We start from the raw sequence: 21719 nt of genomic DNA on the forward strand, positions 1-21719 counted from the left end.
TGTGGGAATGGTCACAATACCATATTAAAATGTAGAATCCAAATAATATACATTATCATATGTATAACAGGCAATATACATTTTGTTATATATATACATATATATATATGTAAAAAAAAGATTGGAGGGAAATACTCAAATATGTTCAGAGTTATTATTCCTGGATGGTAGGTTAGTAGGTGATTGTTCACTTTTTTAATATGTTTCAGTATTTTATAATTTTCTTTGTTGAACATTTACCACTTTTAAAATCAATTGCTGTCCAATAAATACTGATTTTTAGAAGGATAATTGGGTACTTTTTTTTTCATGGTGAAGAGATATTTCTTTTTTTAAAGATTTTATTTTAATTCCAGTTAGTAAACATATAGTGTTATATTAGTTTCAGTTGTATGATAGAGCGATTCAACAATTCCATACATCACCCAGTGCTCATCACAAGTGCACTCCTTAAACCCCATCACCTATTTAACCTATCCCCTGTGGTAAAAATATAGTGAAAAAATACTGTTAAAATTTTTTGTAAGTGACATAAGATAAGGGAGAGTGCAGGAAGGACAAGGAGGCCTATTACTGGAAAATAAAACAATCTCCTGGTTTTAATTAAAAAAAAATTTTGTTTAACATTTATTCATTTTCGAGAGACAGTGAGAGACAGTGTGAGCAGGAGAGGGGTAGAGAAAGCCGGAGACACAGAATCTGAAGCAGACTCCAGGCTCTGAACTGTCAGCACAGATCCCAACGTGGGGCTCGAACTCACAAACTGTGAAATCATGACCTGAGCCAAAGTCAGACACTCAACCAACTGAGCCACCCAGGCTCCCACCTGGTTTTAATTTCAAAAAATTAAGTTATGATGGTTCTTTAAAATCCTAGTTGATATAAGTGTGAAGTGTGCAACTGACAGTTACAAAACCTCACAGTAAATAATTTGAATTGTTAGATGAATAAATAAATAATTTTTTCCACTTTCTAGACCTGCACTAGCCAATAAAATTTTCTGTGATGTCAGAAATGTTCTCTACCTGCACCACCCAATAGAGTAACTATTAGACGTATGTGTCTATTAAGCATTTGAAATATGGCAGTTGAGGCACTGAATTTATCATTTTGTTTAACTTTAATTAGTAAAAAATTAGCCACATGTGGATAGGGGCAAGTATATTTAATAACATAATTGTAGACCAGTGGTTTTGTAAATAATTCTATGTCTTAGTATCTGATTAACAAAACTAATTTAGATGTTTGGACTGATATCTAGTATTTTTTTAACACAGAAAAAGACAATTGAGGAAAAACAAATTTTAGATAATTATACATGTCTAAAATAAATAGATTTTATAAGGTAGACATAAATTCATTAAATTTAAATTTTTATAATATCCTATTTAAATTTTGCTTTATTCCTCATTTCAGTAATAAAAATAGTGGTTCTTTACCCTGAGGATAGGATTGTGGAGCAGGAGTAAGGGTTAAAAATATCAGAATCTTCAAACTTTGTTTTTTAATGTTTATTTATTTTGAGAAAGAAAACAGTGCACATACACATGGCTCATGGAGGGGCAGAAGGAAAGGAGAGGGAGAATCCTTAGCAGGCTCTGTGCTGTCAGCAGGGAGCCCAGAGTGGGGCTGGATCTCACAAACCTTGAGAACATGACCTGAGCTGAAATCAAGAATTGGATGCTTGGGGCACCTGGGTGGCTCAGTTGGTTGGGGGTCTGACTTCAGCTCAGGTCATGATCTCACAGTTTGTGCGTTCGAGCCCTGCGTCCGGCTCTGTGCTGACAGCTCGGAGCCTAGAGCCTGCTCCGGATTCTGTCTCCCTTTCTCTCTGCCCCTTCCCTGCTCACACTCTGTCTCTCTCAAAACTAAATAAACATTAAAAAAAAAAAAAAAAAAAAGAATTCGACACTTAATCAATTGAGCTATCCTGGTGCCCCCAAACTTTTTTTTTAACATTACAGATTTTATCTTTTCCCCACAAGACAATAAAAAATGTAGATGGAATTAAATTATCTTTGAGAATGGATAAAGCCAGGAAAATAATTGAGAACCAATCCTTTAAAATAATTTACTTTAAAATAATTTATAATTTATAAACTTAATCTAGGTGTAAAAGGATGCCCATCAACCCATATGGTAAGAAGACAGTTTTTATATGTTTGAAATGTTCTAAACAGAATTTTCAATTAGTTCTCTTAAAGCAAGGTTATGGATATTTATATCCCTACTTTATCTCTGTTTGAAGTTTTCCCAAAGGTTACTTTAGAATTATTGAATATGGGTTTTATGGTTAAGATGTCAGGATACTAAATTTATGTCATAGATTCTCCTATATTACCAAACAAAAAGTAATTTAAAATACTCCAAAAAATCAGTTATACTGAACATAACAAGAGTCACAGTCCAACCCAATGCCATAAATTTATAAAGTCCATTGCCAAACAAAAGTCACCATTCAGTGCTCTTCCTAACTTTACCCTCACACCCAGAAACCAAAGAAATATTACCTTAAAAAGGTAATTTGGGCTGATGGTCTTAAACTAAAGTAATTTTTCCAGAAAGCAACACTGAATTCAGTATATAATCCAAACCTTAATAGTATATCATCCCCTAAATGAGAATAAAATACTCACTGAACCAACTAATGTGAACACAGGAAGTTGCCATTTTATGACATCTCATAAGAAAATGAAGAGCCTAGGTCTTCCAAAGAAGATGCTGTTTAATTTTGTCTAAGCTCTCATCACATAAAGATAGAGAAAAATGAGGTGCGTAGCACAATACTCAGCCTTCAAACTTTAGCTAGAGGAAAAAAAGTCTGAAAGAAACATAATCCAAGAAGAGAAGGAAATTCTTCCATAAAAGATTTATATAAGAGCTTAATAAGAACATGAGTTCAAAACAACAACAAAAAGAACATGAGTTCAATAAAATATCACAGAAATGAAGTGGGGGAAAAAAACATGAGAAGTGGATAAAAAGGATAATGGCAGAATTAAAAATACAATTTGACTTAAATAATATTATTACCCACTATTAGTAGCAGTAAGGAACAGGCTTGCAATAGTCATGACACAGTTAGAGAAATGAGATTAAAACAGTGAGAATATATGTTATCTAATAAAATTAAATTGAAGTAGCTTGTAGCTACCATATTGCATAGTGCTGATATAGAACATTTCCAACATCACAGAAATTTCTATAAGTCACAGCTGGTCTAGAAAATGGGAAAATTTAATTATCTAACATTTAAATTGTTTACTGTGTGACATTTTACAACTGTCAATGATATACCTAATATTTATATCAATAAGAATATATCCTAGTTCCGTGTAGAAGAGAAAAATAATGTTAAATGTGAGACACAAAAAATTTTACCTGAAATTACAATCTTCAGCTTAAAGGGGCCTCCAATATTACAGAGGAGAAATAACACAAAGCAATAGACATAGATATAGCCCATTTAAGTTATTAAACTGCAAGGATAAAGGAGGAATTATTCAGGCTTTCAGTCAGAAAGAAGCAAATCACCTACAAGAGTGGAAGCCTTCAATATCACAGCATCATTCCTTGTCCGAAGATAATACAGTGGCAATAGCAACACCTACCTAGTGTTAAGCTGAGCTAATAATAAATCAACTTAGTTATTAGCTAATAACTAAGCTTATAACTATATATATCTATATGTACATATAGATATATACTATATATACTATATAATACTATATATCTATATATATACATATATCTAAATACACATATAGATATAGATATATATAGTTATTTACACACACACACACACACACACACACACACACACACACCCAAAGCGTTGGTTGGATAAAAAAAAATTTGAAAATATAATCCATGTATTTACTTCATCACTGAGAACTTCATTGACTACTCTATGTAAAGTGGCATCTCCTCCCATTACTCTGTATTCCTTCCCTCTTTTGTCTTAAAATCCATATCACTATCCTTCCTTTGTTTATTTTGCTCACTGCTTCATCCCTTGTATCTTCCTGGAACTGCTAAATGAACACAGGTATCATTTTTAAAAACCCAAGAATGACAGAACTGTGGTAAAAGGAACCATGGTGAATCCATTTCAACAAAAACCTAAACTAAACAACTGTGTATCTGGTTGCAGACAAGAATATAAATCTATAAACCTTGACATTATAAAAATAATAGGGAAAAAGTGCTACACGCTAATTTCCTCATTCTTTATAGGAAAGAAGAAAAGAGGAACTGATTTCATTGAAAACTGAAACACATAGAAAGGAGCATAGGGACTCCAACATCTTAATGTGCTTTGTATCACACTTCTAATCCTAGAAGAGAATGTGTCAGGAAATAATCTCACTCAAAGTAAAGAATCATTGATGAGAATCATTCTTTCAATTTTGCTTTGTTTTTGTGTTATTGTATAAATTAAAGTAAAATGTTCATTTTCCACTATTAATAGTATTTTATTACATGCTATTTTTTTGGAAGTATTTTGTCTAATATATCCATGTATGTATATAAGTTTATGCTAGGAATGTGGTTTACTTAATGATTATTGTGAGGGAGGTTGGCTTTTTAATTTTTTAGTTTGATACCTTTGTCATAGCTATTTTTCTTTTATAATTTCTCTTGATATGTCTTGAAGTTCATTAATCTTTTTTCCTGAAATGTCTAATCTGCTCCTGCCATCCAGTGGGTTTTAAAAATCTCAGATCTTGAAGTTTTCATCTCTAGAGGTTCATTTGGGTCTTTTAATAATATGTCTTTCATATCTCTATATGCTCAATCTTTATTGAACACATGGACTATAACCATAATTGTTTTTTGTCTTAGTCTAATTATATTTGTATCACTGCTGCATCTCCTTATTATGGGTCCTATTTTCCTGTTCTTTTCATTCATTTTTTTTATTGGCTCCAGATAGTATGAATTTTAACATGTGCAGTGCTGGATATTTTACATTCCTGCTGACATTCTTGAGTTAATTTCTGGGATTCAGTCAAGTTACTTGGAAACACTTTGATCACTTTGAGGCTTGCTTTTGAGCTTTGTCAGGTGGGATCAGAGCAGCTTTTGTTCTAAAGCTAATTTTGCTTCTCTACTTAAAGCCTTATGAATTACAACGTTTCTCCGCTCTGGTCGGTGAGACTATGGACTTTTTCTGGTTCTATGTAAGCTGCAGAAATCGTTCAGCTTGCTCCTTTTGAGTGGTTCTTTCACCAGATTTGGGTAGTTTCCTTATGTCTATGTACTGATCAGTACTCAAGAGTTGCCTCCACAGATCACTGGAGCTCTCTCTCTGTGCTCCACTCTTCCCCTGTAGCTTGCCACACGGCCTCCTTGAACTCCTAGCATAGTCACTTCAACTCAGGAACACTATTAGGTTCCTCCTTTCTGCATTCTGCACTAGATATTTCCTTTTTTCTTTTTTTTAATTCAAGGATAATTAACATACAGTGTTATATTAGTTTTGGGTGTACAATATAATGATTCAACCATCAATACATTGCCTACTATTGCCAACACAAAATATGTGGCTCTGAGTAGTGGTTAAAGCAATTATTTGACTGAATTCTCATAATCAGATATTTTATTAAGTGCTTAACATGCAGCAGGCACCATTTCTTACATTTCACATTCTTTACTCATTTATTCATTACAAAAATCCAATAAAATGAATACTGTTATTTCTATATTTCAGATGATGAATAGAGATATAGAGAGGTCCAGTAGGTGGTCAAGGTAACCACAGACATAGCTACTAGTGTGTAAAGTCAAGACTTGGACCTAAACAATTTAGTTGTAAAATTCAAACTCATAGCCACTATACTGTATTATACCATATGCCTCACAAATATTTATTTCCATTAGAAGTTACTTTATATTTTGTAAGATGTTAATGCTTTGCTAGGAATGGTGGATTCAGAGTTAAATGATATAACTCATCTAATACTAGCATAAATTAAAGTGTAGATCTATTTGGAGGTCTTTTAGTAGATAACTAAAATATATAATGGTTAATGTGTTTTCCAGCTGATTAGTTGACATTATTCTAAGAATAAATACATTTGATCTTGCAAAGTAAAAGTTGCAGTTTAGACTAATTTATGACATAACACAAGATTGTGTTTACTAATCCAGCACCCCACATTATCTTTATGATTTTGACTAATAAAAAAGGCAACAATTTCATGTGCTTTCCTTCTCCAAGAAACTTATGTACTTTTTTCTTTGCGTTGTTACTGTAGTGCCTCTTTACACACACACACACACACACACACACATATATTTTTTCAATGTTTTTTATAGCTGTTCCTCCCTAGGTCAGCTTCCAAAAAAGAAAAGATAAAATTGGACTTCAATACCTCTTCACTTAATGAGAGTTAAATCTTTTTTCATTGTTAAGAGAAGAGACAAAGGTTTGCATTTACAAAAGTAACGTTTGATAAGGGCAAAATAAATGCCTGTATTCTTAGTTGTTACTTCACCTGTTATTTTCATGAATGAGTTTTTTGCATTCTAGTATTACAAACCAGTAAACAGATTGCACACATGCTGTATTTTTACCTTGCGGGAAACATAACAGTAATTAAATGCAATACATAAATGCTAATTTCAGACTTTGCTTTAAATGCAATACATAAATGCTAATTCCAGACTTTGCTTTAAATATATAGTATATATATATGAAAAGAGCATACCTCTTGTTGCAATAGCATTTGGCTTCTCATGGTATACAAGTTTGAATATTTTCTTTAATTTCTAGTTCATTCCTAAAAAATTAAACTTCACAATATTATATATATAATATTTCCTCTGTTTTAGAAACAGCTATATTGTCATGACTTTATGTTTGAATCATTTTTAAGGCATCAAGACGTTGGAAAGTTCTAGTATTGCTAATATTATCATTTAAGAAAATTGTCACATTTTTAAATCACAGATGCTGAATAATGTGTCATTTTGTTTTCTTAGGAACTTCCTGCACCATTACTTGATGATAATGTTAAAAAAGATTTTGATGAAGATGCATGTAATCATAAAACAGCAGAATCTAACATTAAAATGAAAATAGCTTGGCGTTACCAGTTATTACCCAAGATGGAGGCAAGTCAACATAGAAACTTTTCTAAAATTTGTAAATGTACTTGTTTTCATCTTATAGACTCTTTTGTGGTATACCTGTTATTCTTTAAATGCACTACGATGTCTATTTCCTCATTTAAATAACTAATATTTTATTTGTATTTATCAAGATGATATTTCTTACAAATAAAATTATGGCAATTTTTTTTTTTTTACCAAAATAGATTTCATTTCTTCTATACCCTCCATGTAGAATCTTTTATTATACGGTTGCAAGCCAGAGTAAGCAAACACATTAAGGCTATTTCTATCCAGCTTGAATACCTATAAATATTCGGTGTGGATAGACTAAGAGATAGGAAGTGAAGGGAAATTTTCTGAGAAAACAGATTTCAGTGAATCTGCCCACTAAAGCTTATGAACTCTGCTCCTAGGGAAGGCTCTATTCACTTAGCTCCTTTTTTGATTGTTTACTTCAGTCTTCAGAACACTTTAATGTCTACCAGACATTATCATATTGGTAGAAAAGAAAGAAATTTTAATATGAGACATGGCACCCATAGTCCACCCTTCCTTAGTCTTCCACATTGACTGTTCCTTCCCCAAGGACAGAAATATGTTTATAACACTCCTTAACTGCAAATGCATAATTTGGTATACTGTTTCCACTGCCTCCTTCTAAATGCATGGTAGACTGTATATCATAGCACCCTTCTAACCAAGCTTAGACAAAGCCTTAGTATTCTCTGCAATGTTCTGGGTGGTCACTACCAGTGAATATGTAAGATGAAACCTGTTTGCCATTAAAAGCCTGAAATATAAAATACACACTTCTCAAGATTATGTATAAGATCTGTAGAACCTTATCCAAACCTACCTTTTAACTCCTCCTGTGTGATTATAAAACACTATATTCACCTGTCCTATGAGAGTTGCTCCTTATAAATAGCTTATATTTATGCTGGTAATGATCTTCCCTTTCTTATTCACCAACTCAGCCTTCTCCAAGTGCGAATGTTACTACTCTGACAGTTTTCCATACATAATTATCTAATTTCTTATTTTTGTGTTCACAGCCCTTCATGTATTTTATTTTTTTTATTTTTATTCTATTTTTTATTTTTCAAAAAATTTTTTTTAATGTTTTATTTATTTTTGAGACAGAGAGAGACAGAGCATGAGCAGGGAAGGGGCAGAGAGAGAGGGAGACACAGAATCCAAAGCAGGCTCCAGGCTCTGAGCTGTCAGCACAGAGCCCGACACGGGGCTCGAACTAATGGACCGTGAGATCATGACCTGAGCCAAAGTCGGATGCTCAACTGACTGAGCCACCCAGGTGCCCCAGCCCTTCATGTATTTTAAAGTACTTCTAATAGTGCTCACTTCGGCAGCACATATACTAAAGTACTTCTAATATAATGTTATAAGTAATTGTTGGTATAACTGTCTTCTCCACCAGACAGAATTCTCTATGAGGGCAGAAAGCCTGTTTTATTTTCTCTTGTATCTCCAGCATCTGTATTAATGCCCAGATTATAAGCATTTGTGTTTGATAAATGTATTCAGTCGTTCAGCAAATATTAAGTATCAACTGTGTACTAAGTATAAAATATGGTACATAGGTACATATTAAGCAATGATAAGTTGTTCTAATTTAGCTGGAAAAGCTATTTGAATACATTTTTAAGCATGATTTACATGACTGTGAACAAACTACAATCCGAAGCGAGGGTATTTGCAACTGATAGAATAAGGAATAAATTTTCCTTATATACAAAGAACTTCTAAAATGAATAAGGAATAGTCTACCAACCTAATTTTTTTAAAATGGGTGGAAATATACAAAGGAAATTTAGTGGCTCTTAAACATACAGAAGCAGATGCCCAGTTTCACTTACAATAAGAAAAATGCAAATTAAAACTGCACTGACCTGCTGTTTTTCTCTTAACAGATTGTCAATAACCTAAAATGTTTGGTAAGACACTAAATTAGCAGAGGTGTGGGTAAATTAGTACTTTTATACTTTGCTGGTGGAAATGTAAATAAGTACAATTTCTGTGGAGGGTAATCTGGTAGTAGCCTTTAGAATTATAGAAAACATATACCCTTTGATCCTTTGGGGCATTTACATTATGAATATATTTACTTACATGTAAAATGAAATATATATAAGCTATTTTTGCAGTATATTTTTAATAGCAAAAGATTGGAAAGAACCTAAATGTCCACCAGTAAGCACCTAGTTAAATAAACTATATACCATATAAATGAACATATACCATAATATGTGTATTATGTGCATGGTATATGTGTACAGTATAACACCATATATTTGTATTAAAAAATAAAGGGAAGAAGCTCTGCATAGTCAGTTGTTACAGACATAGCCTAGCTTGGATGTGATTGAGAACTGGGTAGAAGAGGCCAAAATAAATGTAGTTATTCTGCTTAGGAAAATGTGAGTAGAGTGATAGAGATTAAAATAGACAAGGAGTGTAGGACTAGCACCTGAGAAGCCTAATGGCAAAGAACTTCATTCATGTCTTTCAGCCGATAGTTTCACTTAAGTTACTGGGCTTAATGGTGACTCTTTGGTGAAGAATGACTGTATTCTAATTTTTCTAGTGGGATTCTGAAAGAACCTGTAATGAACAAAAGCTCTAAGTTAAATCAGCTTTCTTGTAAAGACAGTCCAGTTTTAGGTTATATAAATCACTTGTCTCTCGCATTTACTTACTTTATTTTACTCTTATCTCCATTATATTTTGGTTTTTTCATTGGTCACTAACATTCTTCACTTGAAATTATAAGTAAAGATGCAAATATCTGAAACTTAAAGCTTTATTTTTTTACTGCTTGTTACAAAATCTGTTTTGTCAAGGGGTGCCTGGGTGGCTCAGTTGATTAAGCATCAGACTCTTGATTTTGACTCAGGTCATGATCTCATGATTCATGGGTTCCAGGCTGTGCTGATAGCCTGGAGCCTGCTGGGGAGTCTCCCTTTCTCTCCCTCTGCCCCTCCTGGCCCCACTCTCTCCTTTAAAAATAAAACAAAACGAAACAAAACGAAACATAAGCCCCATGGTCAGTTTTCAAGGTTTACAGTTTGTTTTAAAAATTGTGCTCTTCTTACACTGAACTTTCCTAGATGACTTCCTCTCCCATTTTCTTGAGTTCTCAGCTAAAATATCACTTTATCAGGACTGTATTTTTTTTTTATCATTCTCTATAAAATAAAATCACTCTCTCACTGTTATCTCCTTTCAAGGTCTTATTTTTCTCCAGGGCACTTATCATCACCTAACAGATAATATTATCTCTGTCTTCCTACTAGTAGGTAAGCTCAATGGAAGAAAGGGACTTTGAATATCTTGTTTTACTGGCCTGTAGTGGGTGCTCACCAGTTATTTGTTGAATGCATGAGTGAATGAATTATATAGAATGTGAATTAAATGCAAAACTGAGTTAAGTTGCATTAATTAATATAAATAAAAAATGGCTTTTTTCAAATTTACTGTCAGTGGTCAAATTTAAATTTCTTAGTATTTATAAGTTAGCTCTGTCAAGTTTACAAAATAGAATCGTCTTCTGGCTTCTTTGCTTTTCTTTGAAATTTGGCCAGCATGTTCATTTGCCTGTCACAGAAATTTTGTGAATGAGGATTTGCTGAGATTAATAGACTTTGGTCGTCAGCTGTCATCTACTTTATAAATCCAGATTTTACTTTGCCATTATTAGTTTAAAAACAACAAAACCCTGGGTTTTCTGTATTTTATCTGTGACAAAATATAGTTAACACTATTACGAGTATAGATTAAACAAGTAGTCCAAAACTAGCTGTGGCATTTATCAGAGATGCTTCTTAATATAAGTTGCCACCAGATCCTAAGACTGTAGTCACATTCCCACTTAGGGAATGCAAAAAAAAAAAAAAAAAGATAAGAATATGCACACCTAAATCAGTAACAATAGCTCAATAAAGCATAAAACAGTGCTTCTTCCAGTTGGAGGGGTGTGTGGCTTTAAAAAGTCCCCCTTCTCTTGTCCTGTCATTTTGACTCTCTGTCTTAGGTAGGCATGCTCTTTGTTTCCCTGTCCAATCATCAAATCCTATTCCCTTTTCACCCCAAGAATTGGTAGCTTACAGGATATTCTGAGACCCAATTTCTTTAATATTGTATAGTTCTACTACCAAAGGTTATAAGGCTCTCGCACTTTATGGCAATATATTAGATCTTTATTATGTTAAATCCTCATTATACCTTGGCTTTCTTAGTGATTGAGCCACAATAGTCCTGTGATAGATATGTGCATGGTACAGGTGACAACAAATATCATTTTTTCAATAAGGCAATGTTACTGCAAAGGATAGTGATGGATCTTCTGTTCTCTAGTGAATCATGACACAATAACAATAATTAATATCACTTATGTAGTGCTTCACAATTTACAAAATATTCATTGCCAGTGTTGCATTAGATTCTCACAGCAGCCTAGCAAAATAGTTATTAGTGATTGAACTGAGGCTCAAAATGGTTAATTAATCATTTGGGTTCTTGCTTTCCGTTATGCCATACTGAGAAACAAGAAATGGTAACAATAATAAGAAAATGTCTTATTTAGACTTTATTTGTGTGCAACTTTTCTCTAAAAGTTTTGATTCTTTCTAACATACTGGAGGTAGGGGATGGTATTGTTTTATTGCTCTGTACCCCTGCTGGCCCCCCCATCAGAGTTAATTTTCCCTTATCATAGTAAATTTTTACTGAACCAGTCCATTATACTCTGTTCCACAACTGACAAACGTAAAGGATAGTTTGAGACTGTGAAATAGAAGTTTTCATAATGTAAAACTAAAGCAACATGTTCTTAACAAACTGAGTAAAACTGACTTAGCTATTGATGATATTTTGATTTTTTTAATGCATCTTTCATTTGTGGAGTTGACATTTTTTCATAGAGTATTACTATTCTCAGATTTAAAACATATAGTTATCTCTTTTCCGAGGAAATATTTGAAGTCTTTGTTTTATGATTTCACATTATTTAAAAAATCTGATTGTATGTTAATGCTTTGTGTCATGGGTAGAAAAAAACCTTACAGAATCATTTTTCCTATAAATATATATTTGTTTTCCATTTTCATTTTTATTGAAGGATTAATAAAATTTCATTAGTAAAAATTTTTATGTCTACCTTGTGAATATTTTAGTTACCATATTTAATTATAATTTCTAAAAAATTAATAATGGTAATAAGAAAAGCTTCCAAATTTATTCTTACATTTTAATGAATTATTTGTGTTCTATATGTAAACTGTCACAGCATGAAATCAATTTTCTGCCTTGATTCATCCCAAATCAGAGATTTCTATCACATTAATATTATAATTAGAAACATTAATAGAGACGGCAACTTTAAAAGCATACTTTGCTTCTTGGCAATTTAGCATATTTCTCTGAGTGCCCAAGACTTCAAGAACCTTCAGTGCACTAATAAATTTATTAACTCAAACTTAAAAGAAGCGAAAAGTCTCTCTTTCTTTCTCTCTCCCCATGGCCAGTCTGCTAAAATAGATTATTCATGCTTATTTGATTCAGGTAGGCTTTTGCAAGCTTCCCTACTAGGCCTGGGAATGTGGTACATTGAGGCCTTTTCAGAGGCTTCTGACATAGACCAAGCTTTTATTGCATGGTGTTTTATTATTACCAAATCCTAGTCTCCACCCAGTTTGTAGGCACTCTGCTTATTCTTTTGAATCAGGAAAGGTTATCACCTACCTTAATCCATGGAGCAGCGTGGATTAAGGACACCAGTGTGCCCCAGGATTCTCAAAGAGGATCCTGGAAACTTCTTGTTTCTTCTTTTTTGCTGTCTTTACTAAATTCTATTGGGCCTTAGGAGGATTTGCATCTGAAATGGGCAACCTGGTGTTTTTCTCAATGAAGACATCAGATCAAAGTTCAGTTAGTCAAGGCCTTTCTAAAACATTAAGGGGGCCTGGACTTACACAATAAAAAGATGAGCTCTAGCAGAGATTGCAGTAAAAACATTCTGAACTATAATCCGGATAAAGAATAGATTATAGGCCAAAGAACAGACCTTGTTTAAATTGCTTTATACTAATAACTTTACATTTAAAAACTTTACCCTATTTTTAAGAAGTATACTTTAATGTCTCATACTTTATTTGTTAACACTGTCTTGGTAAACAGATAAATCATGTTTTGAGAACCACACTTGTGTATATATTGTATTGTAAACATTAGATGGAGCCAATTGATAGGTCTCTTTCCTTAATGAAAGTGAACAGTGTCTTATGGAGGGATAAACAGTCATTTTATTTAGAAAATAAATGCCAAACTCACAGACTCTGTATCAGAGAATAATATTTCTATTAGACTTAAATTTGTTTATCCTGTGTTACTGTAGAGTTGATGTTGGTAGGCATTCAGTTGAAGAATATTAATCCTTTAAGTCTCAAAATGCAAATATCTAGTGTCAAGCAAATGTCTGTTTCTTATCTAAATTTCAAAGTTGTCAGTTACTTCGTAAAATGAGAATTTACTCTTCCATTTCTGCAGAGATTATCTGCAGATTATCTGTTTTGTTGAATGTTCTGAAATATGTCTGTTTTATAGCATTCAGGACAGTGGAAACTATGTAAATTTAGATTAGAAACTATTGGAAACTATCGCCAGGTGGAACCTGTTAGGAGTTCAACTTTGTACAGAGGTGTGTACATATTTCTAATGAGTTGAATCAGCACAGAATCCATTCAAAGCAATATAATGAGAATGTTCTGTTACTAGGCCTTTACTATCCTATGTACATAAATTCAGCATCAACAGTTATTAGAGTTATTTGTGTAGAAGATAATTTGTTGGAGAAACTGACAATAGCACAAAAGAGGAGGCATCAATGAACTAATGATGATGTCAGGTTTCTGATTTATCTAATGTAGTTTATATACATTCTCCCTCTTTATCATGTGCCTTGTTCCCATCTGGAGTATCCTCAATACATTTTATACTGTAAGCTTAATTTAAAATTAGCAAGAAATTTTGAATGTATATACACACTATCTTGTGAGAATTTAGGTTTTAAATGATGCTCAGCTCAATATGTTTAAAAAGCTAGTTTTTTTGAGCCCCTCACCAATGATTTAATTGGCTTAAGTTTTCATTAGTTCTTAGCAACTCCATATTTAATTGATCATTTAAACCTGGAATCTTTAAAAAACAATTAAAACAGGTATATTAATTTTTTTTCAACTCAGGAAGGTAAGAAAAGCAAAGAGAATTCTTATCAAATTTAGTGACCACCAGGAGTGAAGAAACATGGGAAATGAAAAGGTTGATTTCTAACTATTATTTAAAATAATAAAAGTTGTTGTATGCTTCTTTGAAATTTAATAAGTCTATGTGTATCAGCTCTTCCTTATCAGCATTAAAATGCATAAATGTATCAATATTTTGCTGAATGTAGTTTGAATACATTGTAGTTTAAAAAAACAATAATTAAAAAATAATAACAATAATTTTTTTAATGACCAGTATGGCTTTTCTTAACAGGCTGGACCAGTATCATCTTCAAGATTTGGTCACTATTATGATACATCAAAAAAGATGCCACAAGAACTAATTGAGGCTTCAAAATGGCATGGGTTTTTTTCCCCAGAAAAATCATCTTCAACTCTTAATATAGAACCATGGTAAGTAATGACCCATTTCTGATTTCACAGGTTAATAGAATGCATTTTTACCACATTCTTTGAAATAATGCATAACTAAAGGTACATATCCTAATAATAAATGTTTTCTATAAAATATGTGATCTTACTTGTATATATGTTTCATAATATTTCTTTATATTTAGTTTTCTTTTTCTGGTCCTATAACTGTTGGATATGCTATTATCCTTAATTTGCAGTTTGAAAAGTATTATAATACCTCCTGTTTTTAATTTTGAGAAAATGTGGAATAGTTTTTAAATTGGGGTCTTTTAGTCCTAAATGCAAATAGATATCTAAAAACTACTTAGCAGTGAAAATGGTATAAAGTAATGCTGTTTTTCAATAAATGTTCTTTCAGAAAGTAAATATGTTTTCCGATATTTTATTTATTAAGGCTTTCTATTTGTAGTTAGTTATTCTATAAATAAACAATCTCTATTTTTTTAGATTGCCTTAAGAGCAATGTAAGGTTTTTGAGTTTTACAGTTAAGAGCTTTAAATATTAAACAAATACAACATGTTTATAGTGATACTAACTTTATTAAGACAAAGGTCTGAAAATTACAGTACTTGACATTGAATAATTTATATATAGTGTTAAGAATATTTAATTTCAATTCTTAACTGTTGAATCATAGAAACGAATCCATGGAATAGGGTGTTGCCTCTATTTTCTTTCATATTGTAAAACCATTATTTTCAAAGTGACCTGAGTTATTAAATGGAGATTTAATAGACAGGAACTGAAATGACTTACAAGTCTAAAGTCTCTTTTCCAGGAATATTACTTGAGAATTTAGTAAAGGCTGTCTTATTTATTTTTATTAAATCTGTGTCCCCCCCCTCAAAAAAAAATTCTTTGCTTCATTATGGTTTCTCCATTCTGTGGCTTGAGACTTACCAAAAATGGTACTCTGATGTTGTCTTAATATTAATAGCAATGATTAATGATTGACTGCTGTGTGTCAATCACTCTACTACACATTGCATTTGTTGTCTAGTAAAACCCTTGTATGAAACATAACTGTATTCCCATTTTCCAGAAGAAGATACCAAAATTTAAAGAAGTTGTTTACTTGAGGCTCAACTATTAAGTGATAGAACCAGGATTAACCTAAGTCAGATCCCTCTCTTTCTTTTGCTTTACTGCTTCAAGACACTTTGGTGTCCTTTGCCTTTACCTTCCTATGTTATGGAGGAAAGAACACTGGTAAAGAAACAAAGAAAGAAATCTGGGTTCTGATGCTGAGTCCATCCTTAGGAAAATCCCTTAAATTCAGTGAAAATAAATACCCTTCTGTGAAAAATTAGCACCGGGGGATACCATTTGTCCTACCTACATCAGTAATATTTTGTTAAGTTTGAATGACTATACTGATTATACTCATTCTAAATTTTTGTCATTCAGTAAACTAGACATACATATGCTTTTATGGCTTGGGAAATAACTTTTCCCTGATTCCTCAAGCAGTAGGTGGTGGAACCCAGATTCAAAGTTGGTTCTTTCTGACTCAAAATTCTGTGTTAGCAATAATGCTATATTGCCTCCATTTATAGAGTGCTAAGGGAAATAAAAAATATAAAATGTCCATTAAGTATGATGTAAGTGAACAAAAAATATAGTGTTACTTTTGTAACTAATAAAACATTTAAATAATAAAACTTTCTTTAAGCCCCAAAGTACAAGATTTTTGTTCATTCAATCAGCAACTAAAAGAAGGAGGGAATTAACATTTATTGAATACCTGTTCCATCTCAGGCACTGTTCCAGGCATTAGACCATGAGATAGCTCATTTAATCCTCCCACAACCCTCCGAAAGAAGTAATATTTTCTCCATTTTATAGGAAACTTGAGGTCAGAGATGCTAAGTAGCTTTCCCACTTTTTCAGGCTGTTGGTGACTAAGTCTTCAAAACCTCTGCTTTTTTTTTGTCTGCCAGGATGTCTCCATTTGCTCCTGCAGTAAATGTGCAGCACATGAAGCTGGGTGCCAGGAAAAAAAAACTTGATCACCTGTGAGAATATAGTCCTCTAGTCTTTAAAATACATACTTTTTCAGAATGTTTTTTGAGAGCTAGCAGTTTTGCATAGAATAGGAAAATTTATAGATTTCAATTATCAAGGCAATATTTCATTTCATAGTTAACTGATAATTCATTTATTTCATATTAAACTTAAATGCTTAATTAAATGTAATTAAACTTTAAACATGTAATTAAATTAATTTTGAAAATGAGTACTTACCATGTGGGATTTAATTTATGAAAAGCATGTGCTCATTTCACTAAAATGAACTTTACTGGTTCATTTATGGAACAATAAAGCTAAGCTTTACAGTTGTCTATACTTTTCCTGCTATTAAGACTAGAGGGTATAGTTGTGTCCCACTATCAGATGTGAGGATATAATATATAATTTCATATATTCTGAAGGCACTGTTGAAACATAAAGTTTTTTTATGGTGAGAAAAACTGAAGATCATTTAAAATTTGCATTAACTGATTTAAAATCATCGGCAGGTTTGCCCATGGAAAATGTTCATGCATATAATTTAAGGTTTCAAAGCAAAGCCTGGCTGTAAAAACCTGAGAAATATCACACCAATATTACCCGATAGTTTTGTTTTAATATTTCATTGTCGTAAATCAGGTAAGTTGACACAAAACAGTGATAGGAAAACTGATTTTGGTAATAAGTTTGTGATCTAAGATTATTTTTAACTTGACGTAGTTTTTTGTTTTTTTTTAATGTTTATTTATTTTGGACAGAGAGAAGAGAGCATGAGCGGGGCGGGGGGGAGGTGGGGGCAGAGAGAGAGGGAGACACAGAATCCGAAGCAGGCTCCAGGCTCTGAGCTGTCAGCCCAGAGCCTGATGCGGGGCTCGAACTCACAGACCACCAGATCATGACCTGAGCCGAGGTCGGACACTCAACCGACTGAGCCACCCAGGCGCCCCTAACTTGACATAGTTTTGAATTAATCTTTGCTAACAGATATGCAAAGACAGTTCTGTTTTCTTACTAGAAAGATAATGCCATTCTTCATACTAGGGATGGTGTTTCAGCTTTCTTATTTATTAACAAATCTACTAACATACTGTTACAAAATGAATGTTTGTGGTTCCCTCCCCAACACCCCAAATTTATATGTTAAAGTACATATGATGGTATTTGGAGACAAAACTTTGGGAGGTAATTTTGGTTGCATGAGGTCATGAGGGTAGGACCTTAGTCTGATAGGACTGGTATTCTTAAAAAAGAGGGAAAGACATCCAGCTCCTACTCTTTCCCTTGAGCACAAATCCAGGAAGGGCCATGTGAACAACACAGCAAGAAGGTGGTCATCTATAACCCAGTGGTGGAGCCCTTACCAGATACAACCCTGCTAGCACCTTGATCTTGGACTTCTAGTCCCCAGAATTTCTACAGAATTAATTCTTGTTGGTTAAGCCACTCAGTCTATAGTATTTTGTTATGGAAGCCAAAGCCAATTGATGTACCTGCTATATTGTAAAATATTACTTTTTTTAATTGATAGACCATATCTTGAATATTGACTTTACATGCAGTTGGTAGTAAACAGAATGAATTTGTTTTGATATGTTTCTTTGAAATTCATGATTTTGTTTTTACATGGATATCCAAAAAATGGCCATTAGTTTCTCATATTAACTAGAAGTTTTGTATTAATTAATTTGAATGAACTGAATTCTGAAAGAACCATTTATCTTTTTAGGAGAACTTCTAGGAGAAAATCAATGGAGAGAGGATAAGAATATTACTTAAGATTTTAGAAGTCCTTCCTTTTCTTATTTGGCCAAGTCTCTCTACCACTTAAATGGAACATATGTATAAGCCTTCTGTAATATTTTCCTAGACAAATTATAGTTATGTACCCCCCCATAAATTCCAACTTAATTTTGTTCATACTCTGTCAGGACACTTAGCACATTACAGTATAGTTATTTGTATTGTCTACATTTTTATCTTCCCTCTCAAGCAGTGGAAATCCTTGAGGAAGGGGGTTATGCTTTCTATACCTCCTTATTTCATGAATTTAGGACACAGGTGTTGAGTTGATAGTTGATGAACTAGTGAATCAATGGACAAAGTATAGTAATAACTCAGATTAATACAGCCTTGTTCTTACCTCAAAGATTTAGTGGGGTAAAACTAGCAACTGAAACATAGCCATGTAAGAGTACATTCTATTTCAAAACTACAGATCTCTTACATTACAAAGCAGAGAACCACAATATATTTAGAAGTTATAAGTAGAAAATTCACTCATGAGAAAGGAATTTTGATAGAGAACTTCTAGGTAAGTCTAAAGATTCAGAAGTATGCTGAATTACTTTATTAAAAGGGTATAGTAAATGATACATTAATACAAATCTCAGAGCTGAGGGAAAGGCAAGATGTAAATGTGATTAGGGATTTTACACATTGGCCATTCTGCTGGTGATGTGATTAAAGTAAAAAGATAATATCTAAAAATTTTGACAGAGAGAATTATTAATCCTGAAACTCATTTTAACCAATGAAGAGAAATTACTTGCTTACATGTGTGCCTTTCTTCATTTTTCTATCTTTTAAAGGGGACTTCATGTATGCAGAATTTAGTCACTCATCCTGGCATGCTATCTTCATTGATATGCATGGTTTTTGATTATTATTTCCCACCTAATTCCCACATTTCTAGTTTCAGTCATCTTCTCCTAGGCATACATCCTCTTATTTATGTATATCCTTCCAAATTTTCTTTTCCCTTCAATAAAGTAATCTTAGACCCTTGACTCCTCTCTCTCACTCCCTGCATCCAATCAGCAACTCCTGAAATTTTATTTATTTTTTTAAGTTTTTATTTAAATTCCAGTTAGTTAACATACAATGTAATATTAGGTTCAGGCATAAAATATAATGATTCAGTACTTAAGTACAACACCCAGTGCTCATCACAAGGGCACTCCTTAATCCCCATCTCCTATTTAATTCATACCCTGCCTACCACCCCTCTGGAAACCATCAGTTTGTTCTCTATTGTTAAGGGTCTGTTCCTGGTTTGACTCTCTCTTTTTTTCCCCTTTGCTCATTTGTTTTTTGTTTCTTAAATTCCACATATGAGTGAAATCATACATTATTTGTCTTTCTCTGACTGACTTATTTCACTTAACATAATGCACTCTAGCTCCATCCACATTGGTGCAAACGGCAAGATTTCATTCTTTTTATAGCTGAATAATATTCCATTGTGTGTGTGTACATATATATATATATGTACACACACACAACATCTTCTTTCTCCTTTCATTAGTTGATGGACACTTGGACTGTTTCCATAATTTGACTATTGTAGATAATGCTGTTACAAACATCAAGGTGCATGTATTGCTTTGAATTAATATTTTTGTATTCTTTGGCTAAATACCTAGTAGTGCAGTTGCTGGATCATAAGGTAGTTGTATTTTTAACTTTTTGAGGAACCTCCTTACTGTTTTCCACAATGGCTGCACCAGTTTGCATTCCCACCAACACTGCAAAAGGATTCCCCTTTCTCTACATCTTCATCAACACCTGTTGTTTGTTGTGTTGGTGATTTTAGCCATTCTGACAGCTGTAAGGTGATATCTCATTGTAGTTTTGATTTGTATTTCCCTGATAATATTAATGTTTAGCATCTTTTTATGTGTCTGTTGGCTATCTGTAGGTCTTCTTTGCAAAAGTGTCTATTCATGTCTTCTGCCCATTTTTTTTCTTTTTTTTTTTTTTTTGTCTTCTGCCCATTTTTTAATTGGATTATTCATTTTTATGGTGTTGAGTTTGATAAATTCTTTACATATTTTGGATTCTAACCCTTTATCAGATATGTCATTTGCAAATATCTTCTCCCATTCTGAAGGTTGCCTTTTAGTTTTGTTGATTGTTTCCTTTGTTGTGCAGAAGGTTTTTTTTGTTTTGTTTTGTTTCTATTTGGATGAAGTCCCAATAGTTTATTTTTGCTTTTGTTTCCCTTGCCTCAGGAGACATATCTAGTAGGAAGTTGCTAAGGCCAATGCCATAGAGGTTATAACCTGTGTTCTCTGCTAGGATTTTTATGGTTTCAGGTCTGACATTTAGGTCTTTCATCCATTTTGAATTTATTTTTGTGTTTGGTGTCAGAAAGTAGTCCAGTTTCATTCTTTTGCATGTTGTCCAGGTGTCCCAACACCATTTGTTGAAGAGACTGTCTTTTTCCCATTGGATATTCTTTCCTGCTTTGTCAAAGATTAATTGACCATGTAATTGTGGATCTATTTCTGGGTTTTCTATTCTGTTCTGTTGATCTATGTGTCCCTTTCTCTGCCGGTATCATACTGTTTTGATCTCTAGAACTTTGTAGTATAACTTGAATTCTGGAATGATGATGTCTCCAGCTTTGCTTTTCTTTTTCAGGTTGCTTTAGCTACTTGGAGTCTTTTGTGGTTCCATAAAAATTTTAGGATAGTTTGTTCTGGTTCTGTGAAAAATACTGTTGGTGTTTTGACAGGGATTGCATTAAATCTTATAGATTCCTTTGGATAGTATAGACATTCCAACTGTATGTGTTCTTCCAATCTATGAGTTTGGAATGTCTTTCCATTTCTTTGTGTCATCTTCCAATTCTTTCATCAGTGTTTTATAGTTTTCAGATAACAGGTCTTTCACCTCTTTGGTTAAATTTATTCGTAGGTATCTTATTGGTTTTGATGCAAGTGTAAATGGCATTGATTCCTTAATTTCTCTTTCTGCTGCTTCATTATTGGTGTATCAAAATGCAAGAGATTTCTGTATGTTGATTTGGTATTGTACTGAATTCGTGCATCAGTTCTAGCAGTTTTTTGGCAGAGTCTTTTGGGTTTTCTGTA

The 21719-nt window shown here is 32.9% G+C and overlaps 1 protein-coding gene across 2 annotated transcripts in view; it reads left to right on the plus strand.

Moving 5' to 3' along the window:
* The window catches only part of ELP4 (elongator acetyltransferase complex subunit 4), a 241518-nt gene that overhangs the window by 49565 nt on the left and 170234 nt on the right, over positions 1 to 21719 (plus strand). For both annotated transcript variants that reach the window (XM_007082024.3, XM_007082025.3), the window contains exons 4-5: positions 6988 to 7119; positions 14674 to 14813. In XM_007082024.3, coding sequence (XP_007082086.1) covers positions 6988 to 7119; positions 14674 to 14813 — 272 coding nt within the window. The remainder of the gene's footprint in view (positions 1 to 6987; positions 7120 to 14673; positions 14814 to 21719) is intronic.

This window comes from Panthera tigris, chromosome D1, assembly GCF_018350195.1.
Source record: "Panthera tigris isolate Pti1 chromosome D1, P.tigris_Pti1_mat1.1, whole genome shotgun sequence".
Taxonomy (NCBI): Eukaryota; Metazoa; Chordata; class Mammalia; order Carnivora; family Felidae; genus Panthera; species Panthera tigris.